Source organism: Primulina tabacum, chromosome 11, assembly GCF_025594145.1.
Source record: "Primulina tabacum isolate GXHZ01 chromosome 11, ASM2559414v2, whole genome shotgun sequence".
In the NCBI taxonomy this organism is placed as follows: Eukaryota; Viridiplantae; Streptophyta; class Magnoliopsida; order Lamiales; family Gesneriaceae; genus Primulina; species Primulina tabacum.
This window is the reverse complement of record NC_134560.1, coordinates 34782825-34804898: the sequence shown is the minus strand read 5'-3', so window position 1 is coordinate 34804898 and position 22074 is coordinate 34782825. Positions and strand designations below refer to the sequence as shown.

The window sequence follows — 22074 nt, the reverse complement described above, 5'->3', positions numbered from 1 at the left end:
CAAAAATTAAAGAATTAAATATGTATTAAGGTTGGTAGTCGACATCAATACACTAAACACGATAAGCATCATGTAATTGACATAGGCTAACACAATCTAAAATTTTGATATATGATAGTGATTATTAACCAAAAAAATTAATCGACATGAGTTATATTTAAGCAAATTTTTTAAAATTAGCGAAAAACAGTTTTTATAATTATATTATTTTTTCAATTTAAATATCTATTCATTTTTCACTAATTTTTAATAATATCTCGTACATCGCACGAGTTAAATATTAGTAACATCAAAATCAGACTTACTCGATGTGTGGTCAACTCCAACCACTTCAAGGTAGATCGCAACCGTATGTTATTTTCTTTCCTATCATTTCGATTTTTAAATTTAATAAATCTCATTTTAAAATAATTCTTTATTTTTTTTACGAAACACATATTTTGTGTGTGCCACAATCGGCTAGTAATATAAATTATAATTAAACCCTTAGTGGCACGTTGATGAAACCTACCAATTTTATTCTCCTTAATTTTCTCCATTCCATATGCTCTCTAATCTTTCAGTCAATCAACCAAAGCAAAGATGCAGTGTATTTAGAGTCCAAAAAATAGTTGATTATCGAGAATGAAGAAAAGAGAGTTGATGACATATTTCGGAAAATACAGATTTTTGTTCATCGTTGTACAAGTTTTTTGAGTACTCTGTTTTGTTAGATGTCAGATGGTTTAGCTGTTGGTTCAAGGAATTAATGCTCTTGTAAACCTTAGAGGTCATAAGCGGTCTATACCGTAAAATCGATTTTCGACGGAATGGACATGGCCAGTTTACTGTTTCATGTAAAAAAATAAAAAACGTTATAAACACTTCAACTCTAATATATATTATAAATAGAAAACAGTTGGTAAGTGAAACATTAGTGTAATAAAACTTTAGAAATCAACTTGCCAATATTCTAAGTCCCAATAACTCCTTCAAACAGTAGACAATACAAGTTCCTAAATTACTATAATTACACGTACAAACAACAATGTACACATGAACGAATTACGGCAAAAAAAGAAGAGAGAGATCTTAGCCACTTCGAGTGTACATACCTTCGAAAGCATTCATTCTTTGTTGCTGGAGGAGCGATCCTTCTTCGGTCCACCAAGAATACGAGATATCTGCAGGCCTCTGCTGAAAGCTTGGTTGAACAACATTCGTGTTTGGAACTCAGAAACGAAAGGGAACCACGCCAAGAATGCGACTGGTGTGAACACCAGCAATCCGATTATAATTTCATAACCACGTGCAAGTGTTCTAACCGATCCCCAGAATCCAGCACGGACAACTAGAGGCTTTAATGCCTGTGCGATCTGATTTTAAAGAATGATTCGGAATGAGACTCAAACTCGACCATAAAATTTGTTAGAATAATGGATAGACAATATCAGTGTTCTATCTTACTATAGGTTTACTCCATGTTACACACTTGCACAGGCACGCATCTGACATTTGAACCATTAGAGACTACAAATTATGACAACATTTAAGTGTGAGAGAAATCTTGGTTTAACCAACTTAACAGTTCCTTCTAGTTAAGGTAAAACGGTTGTTATTTTTTTTTAAATATTGCTTGATTCGACTAAGTTTCGGTTATTCTCAAAAAACAAAAAGGACCAAACAACATGAACTTAAGTAGAGAAATATTTTCTCATATAAATATTTCGATTTGGTTAGTCATGTCAGTACACTTATTTAGCCTAATTCGTTCAGTTAGCTAGTTGTTTAGACTATTTTAGTTATATATCGATTCGGTTAGATTGCTTATGATGAAAATTTTGGTTGATTAAATGATTTGTAAATAAATATGATTTATTCAGTTCTGAATGCTCGCCCTGACCGACATTCTATAGATCGCAATACTTGCATTACACTTGAGCACAAGTAGAGTATAACTTGGGATAAAACAAGCGGAAGATGAAGGTTGAGTCAGACCCAAACCATAAATAAATTATAAAACAATAAACATGGAATAGGGCTAGGAGATAAAAAGATTGTCAAAAAACTGATGAACAGAAGATAGGACGGACAAGTAGCACTCACCAATAGTAATCCCCATCCGGTTGGCATGAATGCGAGGATGCAAACAATAACGTCTCGGAATGTCATGTGTGCACGAGCTATTAAGGTAATAAGAACTGCCACAAGTAAGAGGAAAATCAAGCCCTTGATCATTCGAAACACGAGCTGAAAATCAGCACTGAGTTGCTTCCTTCCAACTGAGACAACCTGCAAAAGTTTGGCACATTTAAGGTCCAGGAAAGAGTTCGAAGCTCGACATGAACAGTTCTATTCTTTTGAGCAGAGATATGCTCGGTATTATGATTAGTATAAAAGAGAGAAAATGTTCACCTTCAACATTAGTAAGACCAGAAGAATCACAAGCCACGATAAACCATACACCTGGATATGAAGCAAAAGGGATGATTATCATGTCCACATTCCAAAGTAGCAAATAAAAACTGAAGGAACGAAGGAAAAATAAAAAACAAGGAATGAAGATAACATGAGTGTAAACATCATACCAGAAAACTTCTGCTTCCCTTGATGAAGCTCAGGTGATAAACGAGTCCGTACTGATAAATGAAAAACCGAAGAGACAGCAATATTTCAAAAATTATACCACGCGTCCCCGAATGAGACAAATGCTCTTGTTGTTTCTCCCACCAAGATTGCCAACTCTTGTCCGAAGGGACACCTATGCCTCCATGATTATTTATCCATTTGTTCCAATCTGTCCAATCATCCACGATTTTCTGCCATTCGAATCCAGAAGGATTGAACAGAAAAGGGGCAAAAAGCCAAGTGCCCACCAGCACCCATATAGACACAGTAATCAATACATACGCAACAACTCCTCTGTATGCTCCACCAAATATTTGGTACACAAGAAGCAAAATCATTAGTTCAATTCCTTTGACGAAATGGCTTCGGGAATATAACTGATAGTTGTCCGCAAACTTTGCGTGAAACACGACAAATCCTCGACCAGTACCTCTATATTGTGCACCCCCATGAAGCAACGTTCGTCCAAAATAATGTATTCTAGTTCCAAGCGAAAATGTGAAAAATACAGGAGCAAGTTGAAGTTGCATTAGAACAAAATCAGTTAACGCACTACCAAAACCCCTTTCAAGACCTATCTCCATCATCATAGGTAAAGCCATTAGGAGTCCAATTTGCACAAATGACTGAGAAGCAAGGGCAACTTGTAGAGGCTTATTGTCCCGTATTGCTGGATGGCTACTCAAATTCTCTTCAAGGCCACTTAGAACGAGATAAAGCCGACCATATAGAAATACATATACAGTTAGAACCGTAAGCTGTCAGGAAAAAATAGAAACGTTTAGATACAACCTTGAGAAGATTTACATTGTTAAGAAACTTTTTCATGGTGTGGATGCTACCAAAGTGCTAAAATAGAAGCCCACTGTAGTAAAATAACATGACAGCATTCGGAAAAAGTCGAAGCGATGGCCAAGCCTATAAACATCACGACTCAAAGTCTGCTCTCCGTTACCACATGCTATCTTTGCCTCAAAATTTGAGATTTGGTTGAGGCCGACATCCCTTCCTTTACCAACTTGTACGTACTCATGATGAGTGACATTGCCTCCACGAAGAGTGGAATTGAAACCTTCATAGAAATGAGCTGTATAAAATAGCTGAAATGCTAGATTTATCAGAAATTACACATAGATTGTTTTAAGGCTATGAAAATGCCTGCAAAAATATCCTCGCTCAAGTTGATGATTTTAGAAGCTTTGCTAACACCACCTCTAGTCAGGTGAAACAACCTATCAAATACATCTGGATGTCCATAATGAAAACGAACCCTGAAATACAACAAGAGAATTTGAAATCAGATGAATAAATTTAGCTGATCCAAGAGGAGCCACGAACATTAGCATCATATTATAAAGAATTCATAAAATGTCAAGGCCTTGTGGGATTTTTACTTAAGTGATGAAGCAGAACTGATGATGAAGACGAAGATAGAGAGAAGGTGGTTATTAATTTGCCACATTGTCTAAACACAAAGTACCCTCATATGTGCAGCTATTCTTCTTGGCAGCAAGACTTGACCCAAGCCCTGTTTGGACTACCACTGGTACACATTCAATGACCCCCTCATTTAAACTCTAAAAGTATTATAAATGAGACATTTAGACATTTTATCTTTACAAATAGTCTTGTTCTTCAATTTTCAATCTTATTAAACGGTGGTTAAAAGGAATACAAAATGCAACAAGCTAACCAAATATCATAACTATTTCTAGGCTACAATCTGACTATATATATATATATATATTTATATATATATATATGACAAGCAATTAATAAAGGAAAACAAACTTTATTAGGGAAACTAGTGGCAGAAGATATATGAAGGTGCAGATACTGAAACTTAGATCTGTAACAAATCCTATAAAAATCAACATAAACTTACTTCAATGGATTGGCGAGCAATCTTTGACCTATTGTCACAAAACAATTCTCCTGATTTGACATGAACCAGGCAAGTGAAGATACACTAAAGAAGTAGAGAACTACAGGTTAACCAACAATAAAATTACAGAAATGGGATTTGAAATGAGTAAAAGTTTATTTCCCGAGTTCAATACCTTCCTGTGAATATGTGCTCCCTAAGTCCAAGAATTGTTGGTTTCCTCACACCATGCTTCTTAAGGAACTCTTGCAACACGTTCCTCATTTTGAAGGCTTCCTCCATGTAGTTGTCCTGTTGCCAAACATTTGATCATAATCCATTAGGTCAATATTGGAATTCCAATAGCTTAACAAGCAGAAGTCAAATACCTGGTTCATATCAATCGTTTGTAAGCCTTCCCCACGTGTAAAGATTATGGCATGATTTTGATTCTCTGGTTTGCCCTCACCCAATATTGCTGGTCCGGGAAGTTTTATGCGATAAATAACCTGGTAGGAATTTGAGTTGTTATTACTATCATCACATTACCATGCTTATACAAATGTAGATTCAAGATTTTTAAAAATACCATGCTTATACAAGACTCGCATCACCAGAAACTTTAAGGTACATACAAAGCTTCACGTTGAATTTTAAAAAAAGAGGATATGCTATTATATTAAAAAACAGTCATAATAAATCAAAAGAGCCGATATCTGAAGGAATTGCCTGTAAAACAGTCAGATATGAGATGAATGTAAAATTATCAGATATGTACTCCATTATTTTCCATGACAGTGTCAAGTATTTATGTTGAATGTTTAAACTCGGACTGATAGCTCATAACATTTTAATTTTTTTGGTTGTTAAATGTGAAACTTATAGAACTTCAATCTCTTCAGCATAAGGTAACTCCGATTATAAAACATGAAAAGTTGAAATAGAAATTTTTATCATATATCGTGGATATATTTGATAATATTTAGGCATTCATATCAAGTTAAGAACTTGTACCTGGTCTAACTTCTGATCTGGATCAGATGAGTCAACTGATTTTGGCACAGCTTTGACAAGAGTTGAATAGTAGATTTTCTCGTCCATTTTACTAGATTTAATTCTACCTGTATCTTCAACCTCATCAATGTAAGCCACACGAACAGATGGATACCTGCTCAATAAATTAACAAACTCAAGACACATAGAAGACAATCAATGAACACATGAAAGAAATAAATCACAAGATCATACTTAATCATAAGTCTCAAAATATCCGCTGCACGAGAATCACCCGATCTTTTTTGAAGTCCATATCTTTGGCATGAGACCACATATGTAAACTTCATGTCTGCCACTGCTTGACATTGTGTTAATAATGAACTTTCATTTCTAACTTGTTCCTCAGTATTCAGTTCAGCAGCCTTATAGCCTTTCATTAAATCTGTAGCAAGCATTGACTGAAATAATAACTACTTTTCAAGTTAATGGACGGTAAAGAAAAAATAAGTAAAGAATTCATTGAGCACCTTCCTTTCCTGCCATATCAAGAAAAGCCTGTAGTTCTAAAGCTTGTCGGTAGTACATCATTCCTCGTACTGGTTTTCAAGTGGAGAACATATCAATATAACATACCATCATTTAATTTAGCAACCACTCAGCTCAGAAGAAAATATTAAAAATAGAATACCAGTTTTGGTCAATGTTTGGCCCCTGTATGAAGCCCATAGACGTAGTTCTTCCTCGAGTTTTGGGTCTAGCTTGATATCTTCCTCGCTGCTGCAACCAATTCGTTCCAGAAAATTCTCCCATTCATCTGTCATTTAAAATAGTAGTTCATGTTAGTGCTCTTCATTCTAAGTCAAGTGTGTATACATAGTAATAACAGTATCAAGAGTCGAAAACCAAAATAAATCAAACCTGGGAAAATCTTTTGCAAATAAAAAAGAATTGAAACACCATCCTCATTTGGCTTTTCCAGTGAATTAATGGAGAAGAGAACTTCTTCATCCAAGTAAGGAGTTAAAATGCTGCAGAAAACATAAAAGCAAATATGAAACATAAGACGCATGCTTTATAAAAACAGCATATTCATCAAAAACAATGATAGGACTTTGTTTAGTAGATATTCTAGCAACAAATTCATCTAGAAAATAGCCAAATACCTCACATTAAAATCCAGTTAATTTAAACAACTCCCAATCCCAAGAATATATCGTGTGGGAAAATCTCCTCCCAGTTAAAGAAGATTGTGCATATAATTTAGTCAATGTATTTCCAGATTGTGTGGGATTTAGATTAGAGTAAATATTCTCTAGGATTTAATGTTCCTAATTATATCTTGATTATTGTGTATATAAACCTTTGTAATCATCATTATTAAGATACAAGAGTAATATTTCTCTCTCTAAAATTTTGTCATGAATATTAGAGCTGTCGGAAAATATCCTCCCAATCAAAGAAGATTGTGTGTATAATTTAGTCAATGTATTTCAAGATTGTGTGGTATTCAGATTAGAGCAAATATTCTAGGACTTAATATTCCTAAATTAGATCTTGATTATTGTGAATATAAATCGCTGTAATCATCATTATTAAGAGACAATAGTCATATTTTTCTCTCTAAACTTTTGTCATGGTATTAGAGCCTTGGGTCAAAAATCCGTGAAATTTTTTCGTCACCATTATATCACCTATCTCTCTATTCCCCTCGATCACATAACCAGTTTTCAAGCAAATATGTCAGAAGTGTCTGATAACAACAGCGCTAAGGCCACCAAAGAGATCCCATCGAATGAGGGCAGCAATCTGATGCCAACCGGGGAGCGGGAGCTACAAAACATTCACTCAGCATATAGGCTGAATGGGAAGAAGTACCTCAAATGGCCTCAATTGGTTCGCCAATTCTTCAAAGGAAAAGGCAATTGAGTCATCTACTTGGTTCTGGCCCAAAAGAGGGAGATCATCGATTTCAAGCATGGGATGAACAAGATTCGATGGTGATGTCCTGGTTAGGGAACTCCATGCTGCCTGAAATCAGCGACACATGCATGTTCCTCACCACTGCGGCAAACATATGGGAGATTGTGAAGCAAACATACTCCAAAGTCCGAGATGATGCACAAAACTATGAAATCAATACAGATTTCATCAACTAAACAAGGAAGTTGGTCAATCACAGAATATTCCAATCTTCTACAAAGTTTGAGGCAAGAGATGGATCGTTATCAATGCGTAGAAATGAAATGCAGTGATGGCGCAGTACTTCTTGAAAGGTTGGTTGAAAAAGATAGAATTAATGACTTCCTGTCTGGATTAAATTGAATTTAATGATGTGAGATAACAAATTCTTGGAAAAGCAGATCTACCAACACTAAATGAGACAGATGCATTGTTCGAGCTGAAGAAGGAAGAAGAGGTTTTATGATAGAATACAATTCAGTGACTAATTCAGCCCTTGCAACCACAAAAGGGAGGAACTTTAGCACCGAGCAGCCGGCAGGGAAGGATAATAAATAGCCTGATTTTTCATTGAAATCATGCGGTAAAAATTTCATGTGGTGCCCTCACCGTGAGGGATAATCACACTGAGGACAAATACTTGAAAATCCACGGCCGGCCACAAAGATCAAATAAATATTGGACAAACAAAGGTAAACATTCAAAGAGACAAGGAAAGGCATATACACCTGCCAGTGATCAACAAGTTGAAGAAAACAACATTCAAGGATCACCCATTGAATTCAATAGAGAAGAAAATGAGAAACTATATTCTTCTTCTCACGCCTTCCATGTGTTGGATATGATCAACAACTAGCTCTTGGGTCATTGATTCAGGTACTACAGATCACATGACCCACTATCCACAAAAATTTGTCACACATAAGCCTTGCCGGACAAAAAAAGATAACAATGGCTTATGGTTCAGCAACAACAGTAGCAGGACAAGGAGACTGTAGAATATTGGATTATCCTCATCTTATCAAGATTGATAGGATTATCATCGGCTTATCATATTTGAATTTTTAGGATTAGAATTATCGGTATCTAGTTAACCATTAGATTTAGGAATTTAGTTAACTTAGGAGTCTATAAATTCATTGTATCTAACCATTATTTTTTGAAGCAATTATATAAGTGAAGCATTTTCTTTCTCTGCTATTCTCTCAAACTACATGGTATTAGAGCCAGCGAGAAGAGCAAAATACGACATGGCTTCACCATCCGTTTCTTCCATTTCCGAGGCCACACCGATTACATCAACAGTGGCTGATACCTCTTCCCTTCCCATAACGAACCACAAATTACACGGAGAAAACTTCCTGCAATGGTCGCAATCCGTTCTTATGTTCATTCGAGGAAAAAGGAAAGAGGAGTTCATCTCTAACGCAGCGATATGCCCTACTACAACAGATCTGAAATTCAAGGTGTGGAATTCAGAGAATAATATTGTTAGAATTACTATTATTTTTTCCTAGTCAGATTTGTATTTAGGATTTTATTTATTCATTCTATATTAGGATTTTATGTATTCTATAATAGGAAAAGGTGCTAAATCCGAAATCCGGATTCTAAGCCTAATAGAAATAGGATTAGTAGAATCTTTTATTTTAATTAGAGATTTGGTAGTGATCTCTACCATCTTTCTAATAACCGATTATTCTTGTATAAATACCATGTTTGAGGAATAAAATATTCATTCAGCCAAATTCACAAAATTCACAAATATGATTATGTCGTGGCTAATCAACTCGATGACGACAGAAATCGGTGCAAACTTTCTCTTTTACCAAACTGCGAGGGAAATATGGGATGAAGCTCATGACACCTATTCTTCCAAAGACAACACGTCTCAACTATTCGGCATTGAAAGCACCCTTCATGACCTCCGACAGGGAGACTCCTCAGTCACGACTTATTTCACTGCCCTTACTCGACATTGGCAGCAACTCGACCTCTTTGAAGTCTACGAGTGGAAATGCCCAGACGATGAAAAATGTTATCGGGCAATAGTTGAACAAAAACGAGTCTTCAAATTCTTACTGGGCCTTCATAGCACACTCGATGATGTGCGTGGTTGTACATTGGGGACCAAACCACTACCTTCTCTCCGTGCAGGATTCTCGGAAGTACGCCATGAAGAAAGTCGCAGAAAAGTCATGCTTGGATCTCAACAACCTATTTCTACCACAGACGCTTCAGCACTTACTGCGCATAGGCCTTCATTTCCACATAATGATCACTCAGGTGCTTCACAGTCTTCACAGCTCTTTAAAAACAGCGGGAAATTCAAACAGGGACGCCCATGGTGTTAAAAATGCCGAAAACCAACCACACAGTGGATACTTGTTGGAAAATCCATGGGAAACCCGCTGACTGGAAACCGGCAAGAGAAAGACGAGCAAATGCGGCTGTAACAGAGAATCAGCCCCATGAACCCCAACCTTTCATAAAAGAGCAACTCGACATTCTCCAGCAAATGCTCAGCCAAACTAATTCAACACAAACCTCATCACTTGTTAGCACTGGTAATGTGGTACATCGAGGTATATCTTCAATTGCTTTACTTACACAACATGAGTTATCAGATTGTTGGATTGTTGATTCTGGAGCCTCGGACCATATGGTGGGAAGTTTGAAATCCTTTACACATTTTAGTTCTAATAAGGATTCTCATTTAGTACGCATTGCAAATGGCTCATGCTCCCAACTGACTGGTTACGGTTCAGTTCAGCTAACTCCAGATATTTTCTTGAAATCTGTGTTATTTGTACCCGATCTAAAATGCAATCTCTTATCCATGAGTAAGCTCAACAACGATTTGAAATGCACAACTAAATTCCTTGCTGATTCTTGTGTTTTTCAAGATTTGGCATCGGGGAAAATGATTGGCAGTGCTGACCTTTGTGGTGGATTGTATCTCCTCAAGATGAATGTTTCCAAGAGAAGCTTGAACAATACGACCACGAATCCGCCACCGCCTATTCCTTCATGTTCTGTTTCGACTTTCAATTTAAATAAAGATAGTGAGATCTTGTTATGGCACTATAGTCTAGGACACCCGAATCTTTTGTACCTAGGCAAATTATTTCCATCCTTGTTCAATAATAAGAATTCTAATTCTTTCCAATGTGATATTTGTCAATTGTCCAAACATACACGGTCCACATTCACACCACAAAGTTACAAACCATCAAAACCGTTTTCACTCATTCACAGTGATATTTGGGGTCACTCCAGTGTGACAAACATTAGGGGTGCACGCTGGTTCTTATTGTTTGTCGATGATCACACACGTTTGTCTTGGGTTTTTCTAATGAAAGACAAATCTGAAACCTCCAACCTATTCAAAAAATTCCACACCATGATTCAGACTCAATTCTCTACCAAAATTCAGATTTTACGTACAGATAGAGCTCGTGATTATTTCAACACAGTTTTGGGAGAATACCTGCTCTCTCATGGGATTATTCACCAAAGCTCATGTGTTGGACACTCACCAACAGAATGGTGTGTCCGAAAGGAAAACCGTCATCTCTTGGAAGCTACACGATCCTTGTTGTTCACGAAAAATGTGCCTAAATGCTATTGGGGGGACGCCATTCCCACAGCCGTATCTCATCAATCGAATGCCCTCACAGATCCTAAAATTCCATACACCTGTCCAAACGTTCCTTAAATGTTTCCCCAACTCACACCTAGTTCATGATATTCCTCTCAAAGTGTTTGGATGGTTTGCATTTGTTCACATTCATTCCCACAACCGCAACAAATTCGAAGCTGTCAAATGCATCTTCCTTGGGTATTCCCCAAACCAAAAAGGTTACAAATGTTATTGTCCTACCTTAAAGAAGCTATACACATCCATGGACGTCACATTCTTCGAAAATGATCCCTTCTATCCTAGTTCTACACTTTAGGGGGAGAAGTCAAATATAGAAGCGCAGAATTGGGATCCCATCAAAGAATATCTCGAACCAAACACACTCCATACTGAAACAAAAACACTGCCTCCCGTGACTAGCAACCCCTTTATCTATAATGCCCAAAATCTCATCCAACCGATTCAGGTGTACTCTCGACGGAAACAATACCATCAAAAAAGTCCAGATCCCCACAAACTCAGCCTGCTCATGATTTTTCCACGACACCAGATTCAGGTAACCTTGAGAACGATATTCATACATTGGAAAATGATTTGGATGATAGACCTATTACTTTAAGAAAAGGAGCGAGAACATGCACACAACACCCCATTGGGAAGTTTGTCTCACTTGAACGATTTTCTCAGAATTATCGTGCATTTCTATCACACCTAGATCAGGTTCAGATTCCATCAACTATTGATGAAGCCCTCAAAGACCCTAAATAGAAAGCTGCGGTTTTTGATGAGATCAAGGTACTTGAAAAGAACAAAACATGGCAGATTGCTGATCTTCCACTAGGAAAGAAAACAGTTGGTTGTAAATGGATATTCACTGTCAAACACTTGTCTGATGGAAGCATAGATCGGTTCAAAGCACGACTTGTAGCCAAAAGGTATACACAGTCGTATGGTATTGACTATCGAGTATCAAGAAACATTCGCTCCTATAGCCAGACTCAATACCGTCAAGAGTCCTGTTATCACTTGTTATCAACATGGATTGGCCATTATACCAACTTGATGTGAAAAATGCATTCCTTAATGGCGATCTTGAAGAAGAAGTGTACATGGACTTTCCTCCTGGTTTTGCATCAACGACTACAAAGAATAAGGTATGCAAATTACAGAAGTCGTTGTATGGCCTCAAAAAATCACCCAAGGCATGGTTTTTCCAGTTTACCAATGTTGTAAAGAGGGATGGCTACACCCAATGTCGAGCTGACCACACGCTATTTATTAAACATTTGGAGGGAGTCAAGATTACAATACTCATTGTCTATGTAGACAACATTGTCCTCACAGGGAATCACGAAGAAGAAATGACCCGTGTGAAACTACACCTTTCGAAAGAATAAAAAAAAGATCTCGGGCAACTTAGATACTTTCTGGGAATAGAAGTAGCAAGATCATCTATAGGTATCTCAATCTCTCAACGAAAATATGTTCTTGACCTTCTGAAAAAAACTGGCATGCTAGGTTGCAAATCGGTTGATACACCCATGGATCCAAACATGAAAATAAGAACTGAAAAGATAGTTCCTCAGTGGACAAGGGAAGATATCAAAGGTTAGTTGGGAAACTAATACACCTATCACATACACGACCAGATATCGGCTTTTCTGTGAGTGTCATTAGCCAGTTCATGATAACCCGAGGGAAGAACAAATGAATGCAACCTACCGAGTACTAAGATACCTAAAGGGGACTTCTGGACAAGGACTAATGTTTAGAAAGACTTCCAACAGAACAATCAAAGTCTATAGCGATGCTGATTGGGCAGGATCACTCATAGATAGACGGTCCACGTCTGGATATTGTTCATATGTATGGGGAAATTTGGTGACATGGCGAAGTAAGAAACAAACAGTAGTTGCTCGGAGTAGTGCAGAAGCTGAATTCCGATCGCTAGCACATGGGATTTGTGAAGGAATCTGGCTCAAGAGACTACTGTATGAACTAAAGATAGAAGAAAATCACCCCGTGGAGCTTATGAGTGATAATAAAGCAGTCATCAGCATATCCAAGAATCCAGTCCATCATGATCGAACCAAGCACATAGACGTAGATCGACATTTTATCAGTGAAAAGATTGAAAACAAGATAGTTGTTGAATTATATCCCTACTCAATTACAAGTGGCAGATATTCTAACAAAAGCACTTCATAGACCAAGTTTGCAAGATTTGTGTTTCAAGCTAGGAATGATGAACCTATATGACCCAGTTTGAGGAAGAGTGTAGAATATTGGATTATCCTCATGTTATCAAGATTGATAGGATTATCATCACTAGATTGATAGGATCTTGTTTGCATTATCTTTTATATTTGAATTTTTAGTATTAGAATTATCAATATCTAGTTATCCCTTAGATTTAGGAATTTAGTTAACTTAGGAGTCTATAAATTTGTTGTATCTAACCATTATTTTTTGAAGCAATAATACAAGTGAAGCATTTTCTTTCTCTGCTATTCTCTCAAACTACAGAGACATTGTTATAACTAAAACCCTCGCTCTTAAAAATGTCATGCATGTCCCTAAACTTTTTACAAACATGCGGTCAATCCAAAAACTCGCAAAGGATTCTAATTGCAGTATTGTTTTCGATGGTTCTCATTGTGTTTTTCAGGAACAGGGTACAAGGAGGATAATTGGACAAGCGAGAGAAAATAATGGTCTCCACTATCATGAAGAATCGAGTGGTTAGGATAGAGTTACGAACCCCTCTCCATTCTCATTACTTCAGAGCCTTCTAAATTAAATAAATACCATATTTGGCTCAAACACCTTCGTCTTGGTCACCCATCGTTTAAAGTCCTTAAGATTATGTTTCCTTTAATGTTCAAAGATTTGGATATTGATAATTTAAAGTATGATGTTTGTGAATTAGCAAAGCACGACAATTCCTCATTCCCAATAAGCAATAAAAGAACCATAGTTCCATTTATTCTCATTCATAGTGATGTTTGGGGACCTTCAACTATTCCTAACATATTTGGGGCTCGATGGTTTATTTTCTTCACTGATGATTGTACATGCGTAACTTGGATTTTCCTTATGAAACAAAATCTGAGATCAGCACCATTTTTCCCATCTTCTGTCACATGATTAAGACAATTTGATAGGGAAGTCAAAAGATTGTGGTCTGACAATGCTAGGGACTATTTTAATCAAGTTCTTGCACCATATTTCCAAGAAAAGGATAATACATTATCTCTTGCGTTAATACACCTCAACAGAATGGGGTGGCTGAGCGCAAGAATGACATATTCTAGCCGTCACCGAAGTATTTTTGTTTTAAAAAAATATTCCTAAATAATTTTGGGGAGCGGCAGTCATAACAGCATCAGTTCATATCATTAACAGATTACCTACCAAAGTTCGTGATTTTCAAAGTCCCAAGCATACGTTACCATCCTCCCACAAGGAAAGTCTATCTCTGCCAATGTCACTTTCAATGAAGATGATAAATATTTTTGTAGTCCTTAACATCAGGGGGAGATCTTATTGAAAAAAGGATAAGGACAATGAAATTTCCCCCCTTGATCATGCTCTTCTACCTCATCTACAGCTCTTACACCTACCCAGCTACACACTGAATCTTTAACAACTAAATCACCTCCGCCTATTGCCCCTCCCAATATAGAACTCATCATGAACCTCCTACAGCTCAAGTTCAAGACTTCACTCGACCACTGAGGTTATTCAAGAAGGCACACACCAATTATCAAATTAGTCCAGGTCCAATCACCCAAACCAGTCCATGTTCATGAACTTAATGAGGTATCCCCTAATCCTTACACTGATAATACTTTGAATGTCCTTGATCAAAATAATTATGATGTTCCAATTGCTATTAAAAAACGAATCCGATCACGCACCAAACACCCCTTAACCATATTCATGTCTTACAAGAATCTGTCTCCCAATCACCGAGTCTTTCTCACCAGCCTAAACTCAATTCAAATTCCCAAAACAGTATCCGAGGAATTGAATGATGTTAATTGGAAGAATGCCATGAAGGATGAAACGGAAGCACTTGAAAAAAATAAGACTTGGGACTTGGTGAAACTGCCAAAAGGAAAACAAACAGTGGGGTGCAGATGGATATTAACAGTCAAATACAATTCAGATGTTTCATTGGAAAGATACAAGGCAAGACTTGTAGTCAAATGGTACACTCAAACGTATGTGATTGATTACAGTTAGGAATGTAAACGAACCAAACCGTTCGCGAGCTATTCGGAGCTCAGTTCGATAAAAAACTCGTTTGAGTTCGTTTATTAATCATATCAAATCAAGCTCGAGCTCGATTTGACAATTTAATCAAACTAAGCTCAATGCTAAGGATATTCAGCTCGTGAGCTCGCAAACATGTTCGTTAATAGGCTCGCGAACTCGAGCTCGGGGTGCTTGTTTAGGTCGCTCGTAAGCTCGAGCTCGGCTCGTTTTTGTTTTTTAGTTGTTATTTGTAATTTTGGTTATTTATGAATGAATTTGTACTTTTATGTTTGATTTAAAATTAGTTCATAGATATATTTAATTTTTAACAAGATCGAATTAAACTCAAACTCGAGCTCAACTGTAAGCTTTACGAGCTCGAAAACGAGCCGAGCTCAAGTCAAGCTTGTTAAACATGATAACCAAGCTCGAGCCCTGCTTGATTAACATGATAAACGAGCTTTTAACGAGCCGTGCTCGAGCTTTTCGCGAGCTTAATAATTTCAAGACAAGTCGAGCTCGAGTCTCTATCAATCTTAAACGAGCCAAACTCAAGCCGGACTCTCATTTTCTGAACAAAAGTCCCTTTATCGGACAATCTTAAACGAGGTAATCTTGTGACATGGAGAAGGAAAAAGTAGGAAGTCGTGGCAAGATACAATGCAGGAGCTAAATATAGAGCTATGGATTAGAAGACTTGAAAGTTCAATGGAAAGGCCCAATGAAACTTTATTGTGACGACAAATCAACTATTAATATTGCTCATAATCCAGTACAACTTGACTGTATAAAGCACGTTGAAGTGGAACGACACTTTATAAAAGAAAAGCTCCTTTCTATTTCACAAAGCAGCAGCTTGCAGACATACTCACCAAAGGATTGATTGGGACTTTTTTCCAGAGACTAGTAAGCAAGATTGGTATGAACGACATCCGTTCCCTAGCTTGAGGGGGAGTGTGGAAAAATCTTCTCCCAATCAACGAAAATTGTGTGCATAATTTAGTCAATGTATTTCCAGATTGTGTGGGATTTAGAATAGAGTAATTATTTTCTAGGATTTAATATTCTTAAATTAGATCTTGATTATTGTGTATAGAAACAGTTGTAATCATCATTATTAAGATACACGAGTTAAAATTCTCTCTAAACTTTGGTCATACCACACTTCTCAAAATGACTTATCTGTAACACAATTTAACTTACGAGTACTCTCAGTTGAAAAGATGTTATTAATATCTTTGGGGAACCATGTCAAGAACATGAAATATTTAGAGTGTGAAGCGATTGTTGCATATAAATTATTTATCAATTTGCATAGAACAAAACAGCGTAGGAAAAATAACTGCGCATTGTTATGGCATCATGTAAACCAAGAAATCAATGTTATGACTTTTGGACACAGATATTTCATCCCTGAACCATGCAGGCAATGAGCTCCTATTCTTAGTGCATCATCTCTCTATGAATCATAATTGTCCGATAAAATACGAGAAAACACATTATACAAGGGAACCCTAATATCAAAGCATGACAAAGTAAACCTAAACCTTACTATCTGAAGTGACTTACGAAAAGGAGAGCATATTGCGAACTTTGGGAGCTGGAGGCATATCCATGAACAATGAATTTGAGAAAAATGAAATACGTCTCCTGGCTTCTAAATTGGATGGCACATCCATAGCCGATTCCTTCACAGTTAGCAGCAGATGAAGCCGCTTAATCTGAATACACAAATAGCTATTGATTTTGATAGAGTGAACAATAAATGTCAGAATTACAAGTATCAATAAAAATAGTTAATATAATTTTAATATCTTTTAACTGTTGTTCAAGTCCAAGTTTATCAGAACCCTAACGAGGAAAGGAGGATTTTACAAAGCATTCCATAGAACTTACTTTCTCTTTCCATGCCTCAAGGTCTTCTGTAACTGGAAAACGGAGTGTCTTAAAGTATTGCTGCTGTTGATCAAGAGGCATCATCCCTTGATACATTCCATAGGACCCACCATGGCTGGATTCTAGCAAACTACAAGAGAAATTAATGATTGAAGTGCATACACATTAACCTGAAATCGTATGTGATTATTAATAGCATGTGTATTATTACCTAGGAACAAAGTCATCCAATATGTCCCTAGTCACAACTTCTAGCATGTCGAGCAAGACAATAACTATTTCATCCTTATCCTTGTCATCCCTTCTATTTTCTCTCTGCAGAGTATAAAATAATTACTCTTAGGCAGTTTCAGACATTGTCATGTCCTGTATTGACATTAGAAATATAGGATTCAAAATATTTACCAGATACTCAATAAGCAGCACAAATTTGTCATAGAGGATTGGCAGAGCACTCATATTACATTTCACAATAAGATCACCCTGTTGCACGTGTTCATCGACTTTAGAGAAGATCTCACTTATTACTCTGAAATTTACAAACCAAAATAACATGATTGGAATTTTCAATATGTGATAAATAATATAAAATTTAATGTTCTTTGATGAAAACTTACTGCTTCTCACGTTCTCCCACAACCAAATAATTGATAATATTTTTACAAGACGCATAGCACTCACTAATAGCACATCGCATGTATATATCAACACCCAATCTCTTATTGAGCTCTCGATCTCTTGCATTGACGTCTTTTGCCATATCCAGGGCAATAGGAAGCTATATCGAAAACCATGACAGATGATGCGATAACTTAAAAAGCTTACAAATTAAAGTATTTCTAGCACCCCTACCTTGCTGGCTAGTAAAAACGGAGGCCACTGGATAAGGTCCAACTCTTTGTCAGCATGATATGGCACAAGCAATAGGTTCATTTCCCTGTTACCATTGTTCCCCAACCGTGAACCCAGAAAAAAATATAACCAACTTCAGAGAATCAGAAGAGATAGGGTTACAAGCAGTTCAAAAATTTAAGCCAAAAACTAAATACATGTCCCCTGATTGCATTCTGTGGAAAAAATCCGAGTGGAAAAAACTAATAATACCTAACTATATTAGGGGTTTTGTGTTTGGATATTGCACTTCTCTATTTGCTCTGTGTGATTGCTTGAAAACTGAAAGTTTCTTAAATTGTCTTTCCAGTTTAACTTTAATGTCTTCTGGTATATAACCTCTTGATTACATAACAAAAAATACAGTTTTTTCACCTTAACTTTCTACATGGCATCAGAGCCATAGGTTTCAACGTCGGGAAGAGCTACTTAAACTGGTCACAACTGGTCAAAACTATTCCAACTGGAAACGTGCTCATTTCAATGAAACAAGACCAAAGGAAGGAGACCTGATTTTGTATCATTGGATAAGAATGCCTTGAACTATTAATTCAATGGAGACAAGCATCAGCGCTGTGTACCTATCTTTAATTGAGAGAAAATTCTGATTTGGAAATCTCTCATGTTTTTGCTCAATGAAATTGAATAACAATAAAGGAATCTGAATGTTTATGTGACCAAATACTAAAACGTTTAAAATTCAATGGCAAAAGTTGGACGCATTCATGAAGTAGATTAGAGGGGTTTGGATATCCATGTTAAATTTTAAACATCACGGATAAAGAAAGATTGTATGATATCCTTGCAAGTTTCCATTGGGAGTTAGATGAAGTGTGTGGTAGAATTCAAGGAAGGAAACCGCTCCTTTCGACTGTAGAGGCCTTTTCCAGCGTTCTACGAGAAAATAATAGGAGAGTCATGTTAATCGATAAAATGGACTCCCTTTCCATGGCTGTGTTGGGGAACTGATTGGAAAAGTGCTATATTTTTAAGAATCAATCCACCTATTCATCTAATAATCACACTGATGTAAAACATCAGGAACTGGAATAAACCTTGATGTGATTTTTTTTTTTTTTTTGAGAATGATGATAATTGATATCCCAATTGTTAAGGACCACTAGATTCATAGCATATTTCTGTTATTTCCTAGTTTGTGTGAGAGAGAGAGGATTCTATCACTAGATATTCTAAATTTCTAATCCCGAAGGTTTATGACAGAATCTTGACTTCTTCAATGATGACTATGGAATGGAAGCACGCAGATTATTGCAATTACTTTAAGGAGATCGCGATTATTGCAATTACTTTAAGGAGATGGCTGAGTCAATGTTGATTTTGATGAAGTAAGAGGAGTTTATTATGATTTTTGCAATAAACCACGACATAAGTGTGAGTGTTACCATATACCTGTAATTTATCAGATCTTCCTCTCTAAAACTTTCGATTATCTTGTTCCACATCTGTGAAAATTTTGCTGCCTCCTCCTGTTTATTAGATTTGATCTGCGAATAACAGTCAATTCCAAATGCCATTATAGATCTTTGGAAACAAATAAAAGAAAACAAGGTGTAATATATTGAAGTTATTCATGATCAACCTGAGCAAATTTACGGGAGATCGTGGCCTTTATTCCCTTAGGCTTCTCAGCCTTTTCTGCTGGAATCAAACGGGCATTAAAAGCACCTGGCAATGATTGAAACCGAGACCTAAGCATTGCCAATGTTCGAATCTGTGGGCACAACATATATTTATCAGCTCAAAAAACCAATAGAAAAAAGCAGAACTTTCTGATAAGTGTAAGAAAACCACATTTTCTGTATGAGATAAATCATATGTCATGAATTCATATATAAAACATATTTCTTATTTATCAATGTAAGATCGAGGGTCTGCTATTTTGTCTGAATTTAGTCTCATTGGTTGAATTACAGAACTGCAATTAATACTTAAACTAGAAGATTAACAAGCTTAGGCTTATAACTTGCTTGGGAATAATAAAAATGTTCAAGTAAAATTAGTTTTCACAGAAATGCTTGAATGCAACAGTAAGGAAGCTGTTTATGAATCTGAAATCTTCAATCTAGCAACATATTGAAGGATTCGTCAAATCTCAATGGGCAAATGAATAATGTTTTATAATGAAGTGTGGATCTCTGGTGCATGATCTCATAAATTGAAATGATAAATTAGAATGTAGAATTGGGTCTGAACAATATATTGTCATAATACATAGACATACATTACTTAAAACTAAATTTTCACAGGGCTGTTAGACACCACAGAATAACTGAATATATAAAGCAAGTCAAAACAATAAACAATTGGCAGCAATTGAGAGTACTTGCTTTAGAAATGTGAGAAGGCATTATTTATTGATAGTCATATTCTCAGAAGGAATGACAAGTGTGTCCAAAAACAACAAAAACTTAAAAGCAGAGAGCACATATTCACGACTGAGACACGAAGAAACAGCAAACATTTTGAAGAGGGTGAAGCAACATAAATGGTTCACGAAGTAAAGAACGCATGAAATCAGTTGATCCATGCCCATTCAGGTATCTCTAAAATACATGAACTCTTGCAAACATCAAAGCTACACCAATCTCCCCTCACAAGAAGGGAATTTGGGTGTAATAATGATTTTTGGAGGGAAGTCTGTAATTTGGAAATTGGGCAGGCGATGTAGAACTTTCTCTCCTTTTCAAATGGACAATCAATTAAAAGAAATCGAAAATCATTTTTGTGCTAATGGATTAGTTGTAAATGATTCAAGTGCAAGTATAATAGCACAATTAAACAGGGAAGTGTCTCTACAATATAATATAGGTTTCAAAACAATAATAATATAGGAAACTATTTACAGGATCTTCATGCATACATTCATGTGTATTTACTAGAGTAGCAAACGAGTCAAGCTGAGTAGCTCGTCAGCGGCTCGATCAACACTCGAGTCGAGCAATCAAGTACCTCGGCTTGAATTTTAATTGTTTCTACTCAAGTAGCTTGTGAGCTACTCGAGTAACTATATATTAATTAGAGAATACATAATTTACAGATATTTTTGTCCATATAAATACAAAATTTAAACCCTAAAATTATACGACAAAGCTTTTCGAACACCAGCTCAAGTAACTCCATATTTTCACGAATGGAGTTCAAACTGAAATTGAATACTCGATCGAGCTCGAGCCTACAAAATTTAAATCGAGTCGAGCTCGAGTATCGACTCGACTCGGGTGCACCCCTAGTATCTACTAGCATACATGTGTGCATTTCTTAAAGGATGAGTGTGTAAATGATTAAATTTATAAATTATGAGACATAAAATTGGAAAGAATGATCCATAAGGTATATATTCATAGCATTACAAAGAGGGTATTCATTACGCAGCATACAGCCATACAAATGCCTAGAAACACCAAATATTGAGAACTGATCTCAAGAAAATAAAAGCCAAACAACCTCTCCAAGGCGTCGAAATGCTCCATATATCCCTCCAAATATTGTGGAAAAAATGGCATACCAAATCTGGGTATCCATGAAATATACCTGGAAGAGACCATAAATAAGAGATATTTAAACACAGGTAGAACAAAGGATAACAAACATCGACAAATCAACCTCAAGTATAAAGATAAACTTACAATAATAACAGGAGCCCAGAGTGCAATCACTACCCCAATGTTATTTTTTGCTGAAATGAAAAAAATGGTATCTCCCAGTGATGAGTAAAAATTTCATACATAAACATGGTCAAAATTAAATATACAAAACAGCCAATTGTGACCAGTGTAACGACCTCGAGGAAAGAACTCATGCCACTCATATTTATTTATATGAACCACCATGATTTCTTTTGTAGGACCCACAAGAGGATGTATCTGCGACAATATAACCCATCAAATCACCGGTCCATGAAAGTTGACAACCAATATCTAAACTAGGGACAGCCTTT

At 36.4% G+C, this 22074-nt stretch overlaps 1 protein-coding gene across 1 annotated transcript in view; it reads right to left on the bottom strand.

Moving 5' to 3' along the window:
- Window positions 1-902: 902 nt before the first annotated feature.
- Window positions 903-22074, bottom strand: part of LOC142517908 (callose synthase 1-like) — a 64298-nt gene continuing 43126 nt past the window's right edge. Inside the window, exons 18-42 of the mRNA XM_075620411.1 lie at window positions 21919-22000; window positions 21764-21813; window positions 21582-21668; window positions 19717-19848; window positions 19527-19621; window positions 18078-18162; window positions 17843-18003; window positions 17631-17754; window positions 17437-17540; window positions 17226-17355; window positions 16899-17050; window positions 6386-6495; window positions 6156-6281; window positions 5995-6063; window positions 5720-5909; window positions 5486-5639; window positions 4861-4980; window positions 4668-4783; window positions 4493-4576; window positions 3766-3878; window positions 3450-3679; window positions 2568-3365; window positions 2395-2445; window positions 2086-2271; window positions 903-1355 (exon numbers count right to left, since the gene is read on the bottom strand). Coding sequence (XP_075476526.1) covers window positions 1107-1355; window positions 2086-2271; window positions 2395-2445; window positions 2568-3365; window positions 3450-3679; window positions 3766-3878; window positions 4493-4576; window positions 4668-4783; window positions 4861-4980; window positions 5486-5639; window positions 5720-5909; window positions 5995-6063; window positions 6156-6281; window positions 6386-6495; window positions 16899-17050; window positions 17226-17355; window positions 17437-17540; window positions 17631-17754; window positions 17843-18003; window positions 18078-18162; window positions 19527-19621; window positions 19717-19848; window positions 21582-21668; window positions 21764-21813; window positions 21919-22000 — 3798 coding nt within the window. The 3' untranslated portion in view covers window positions 903-1106. The remainder of the gene's footprint in view (window positions 1356-2085; window positions 2272-2394; window positions 2446-2567; window positions 3366-3449; window positions 3680-3765; window positions 3879-4492; window positions 4577-4667; window positions 4784-4860; window positions 4981-5485; window positions 5640-5719; window positions 5910-5994; window positions 6064-6155; window positions 6282-6385; window positions 6496-16898; window positions 17051-17225; window positions 17356-17436; window positions 17541-17630; window positions 17755-17842; window positions 18004-18077; window positions 18163-19526; window positions 19622-19716; window positions 19849-21581; window positions 21669-21763; window positions 21814-21918; window positions 22001-22074) is intronic.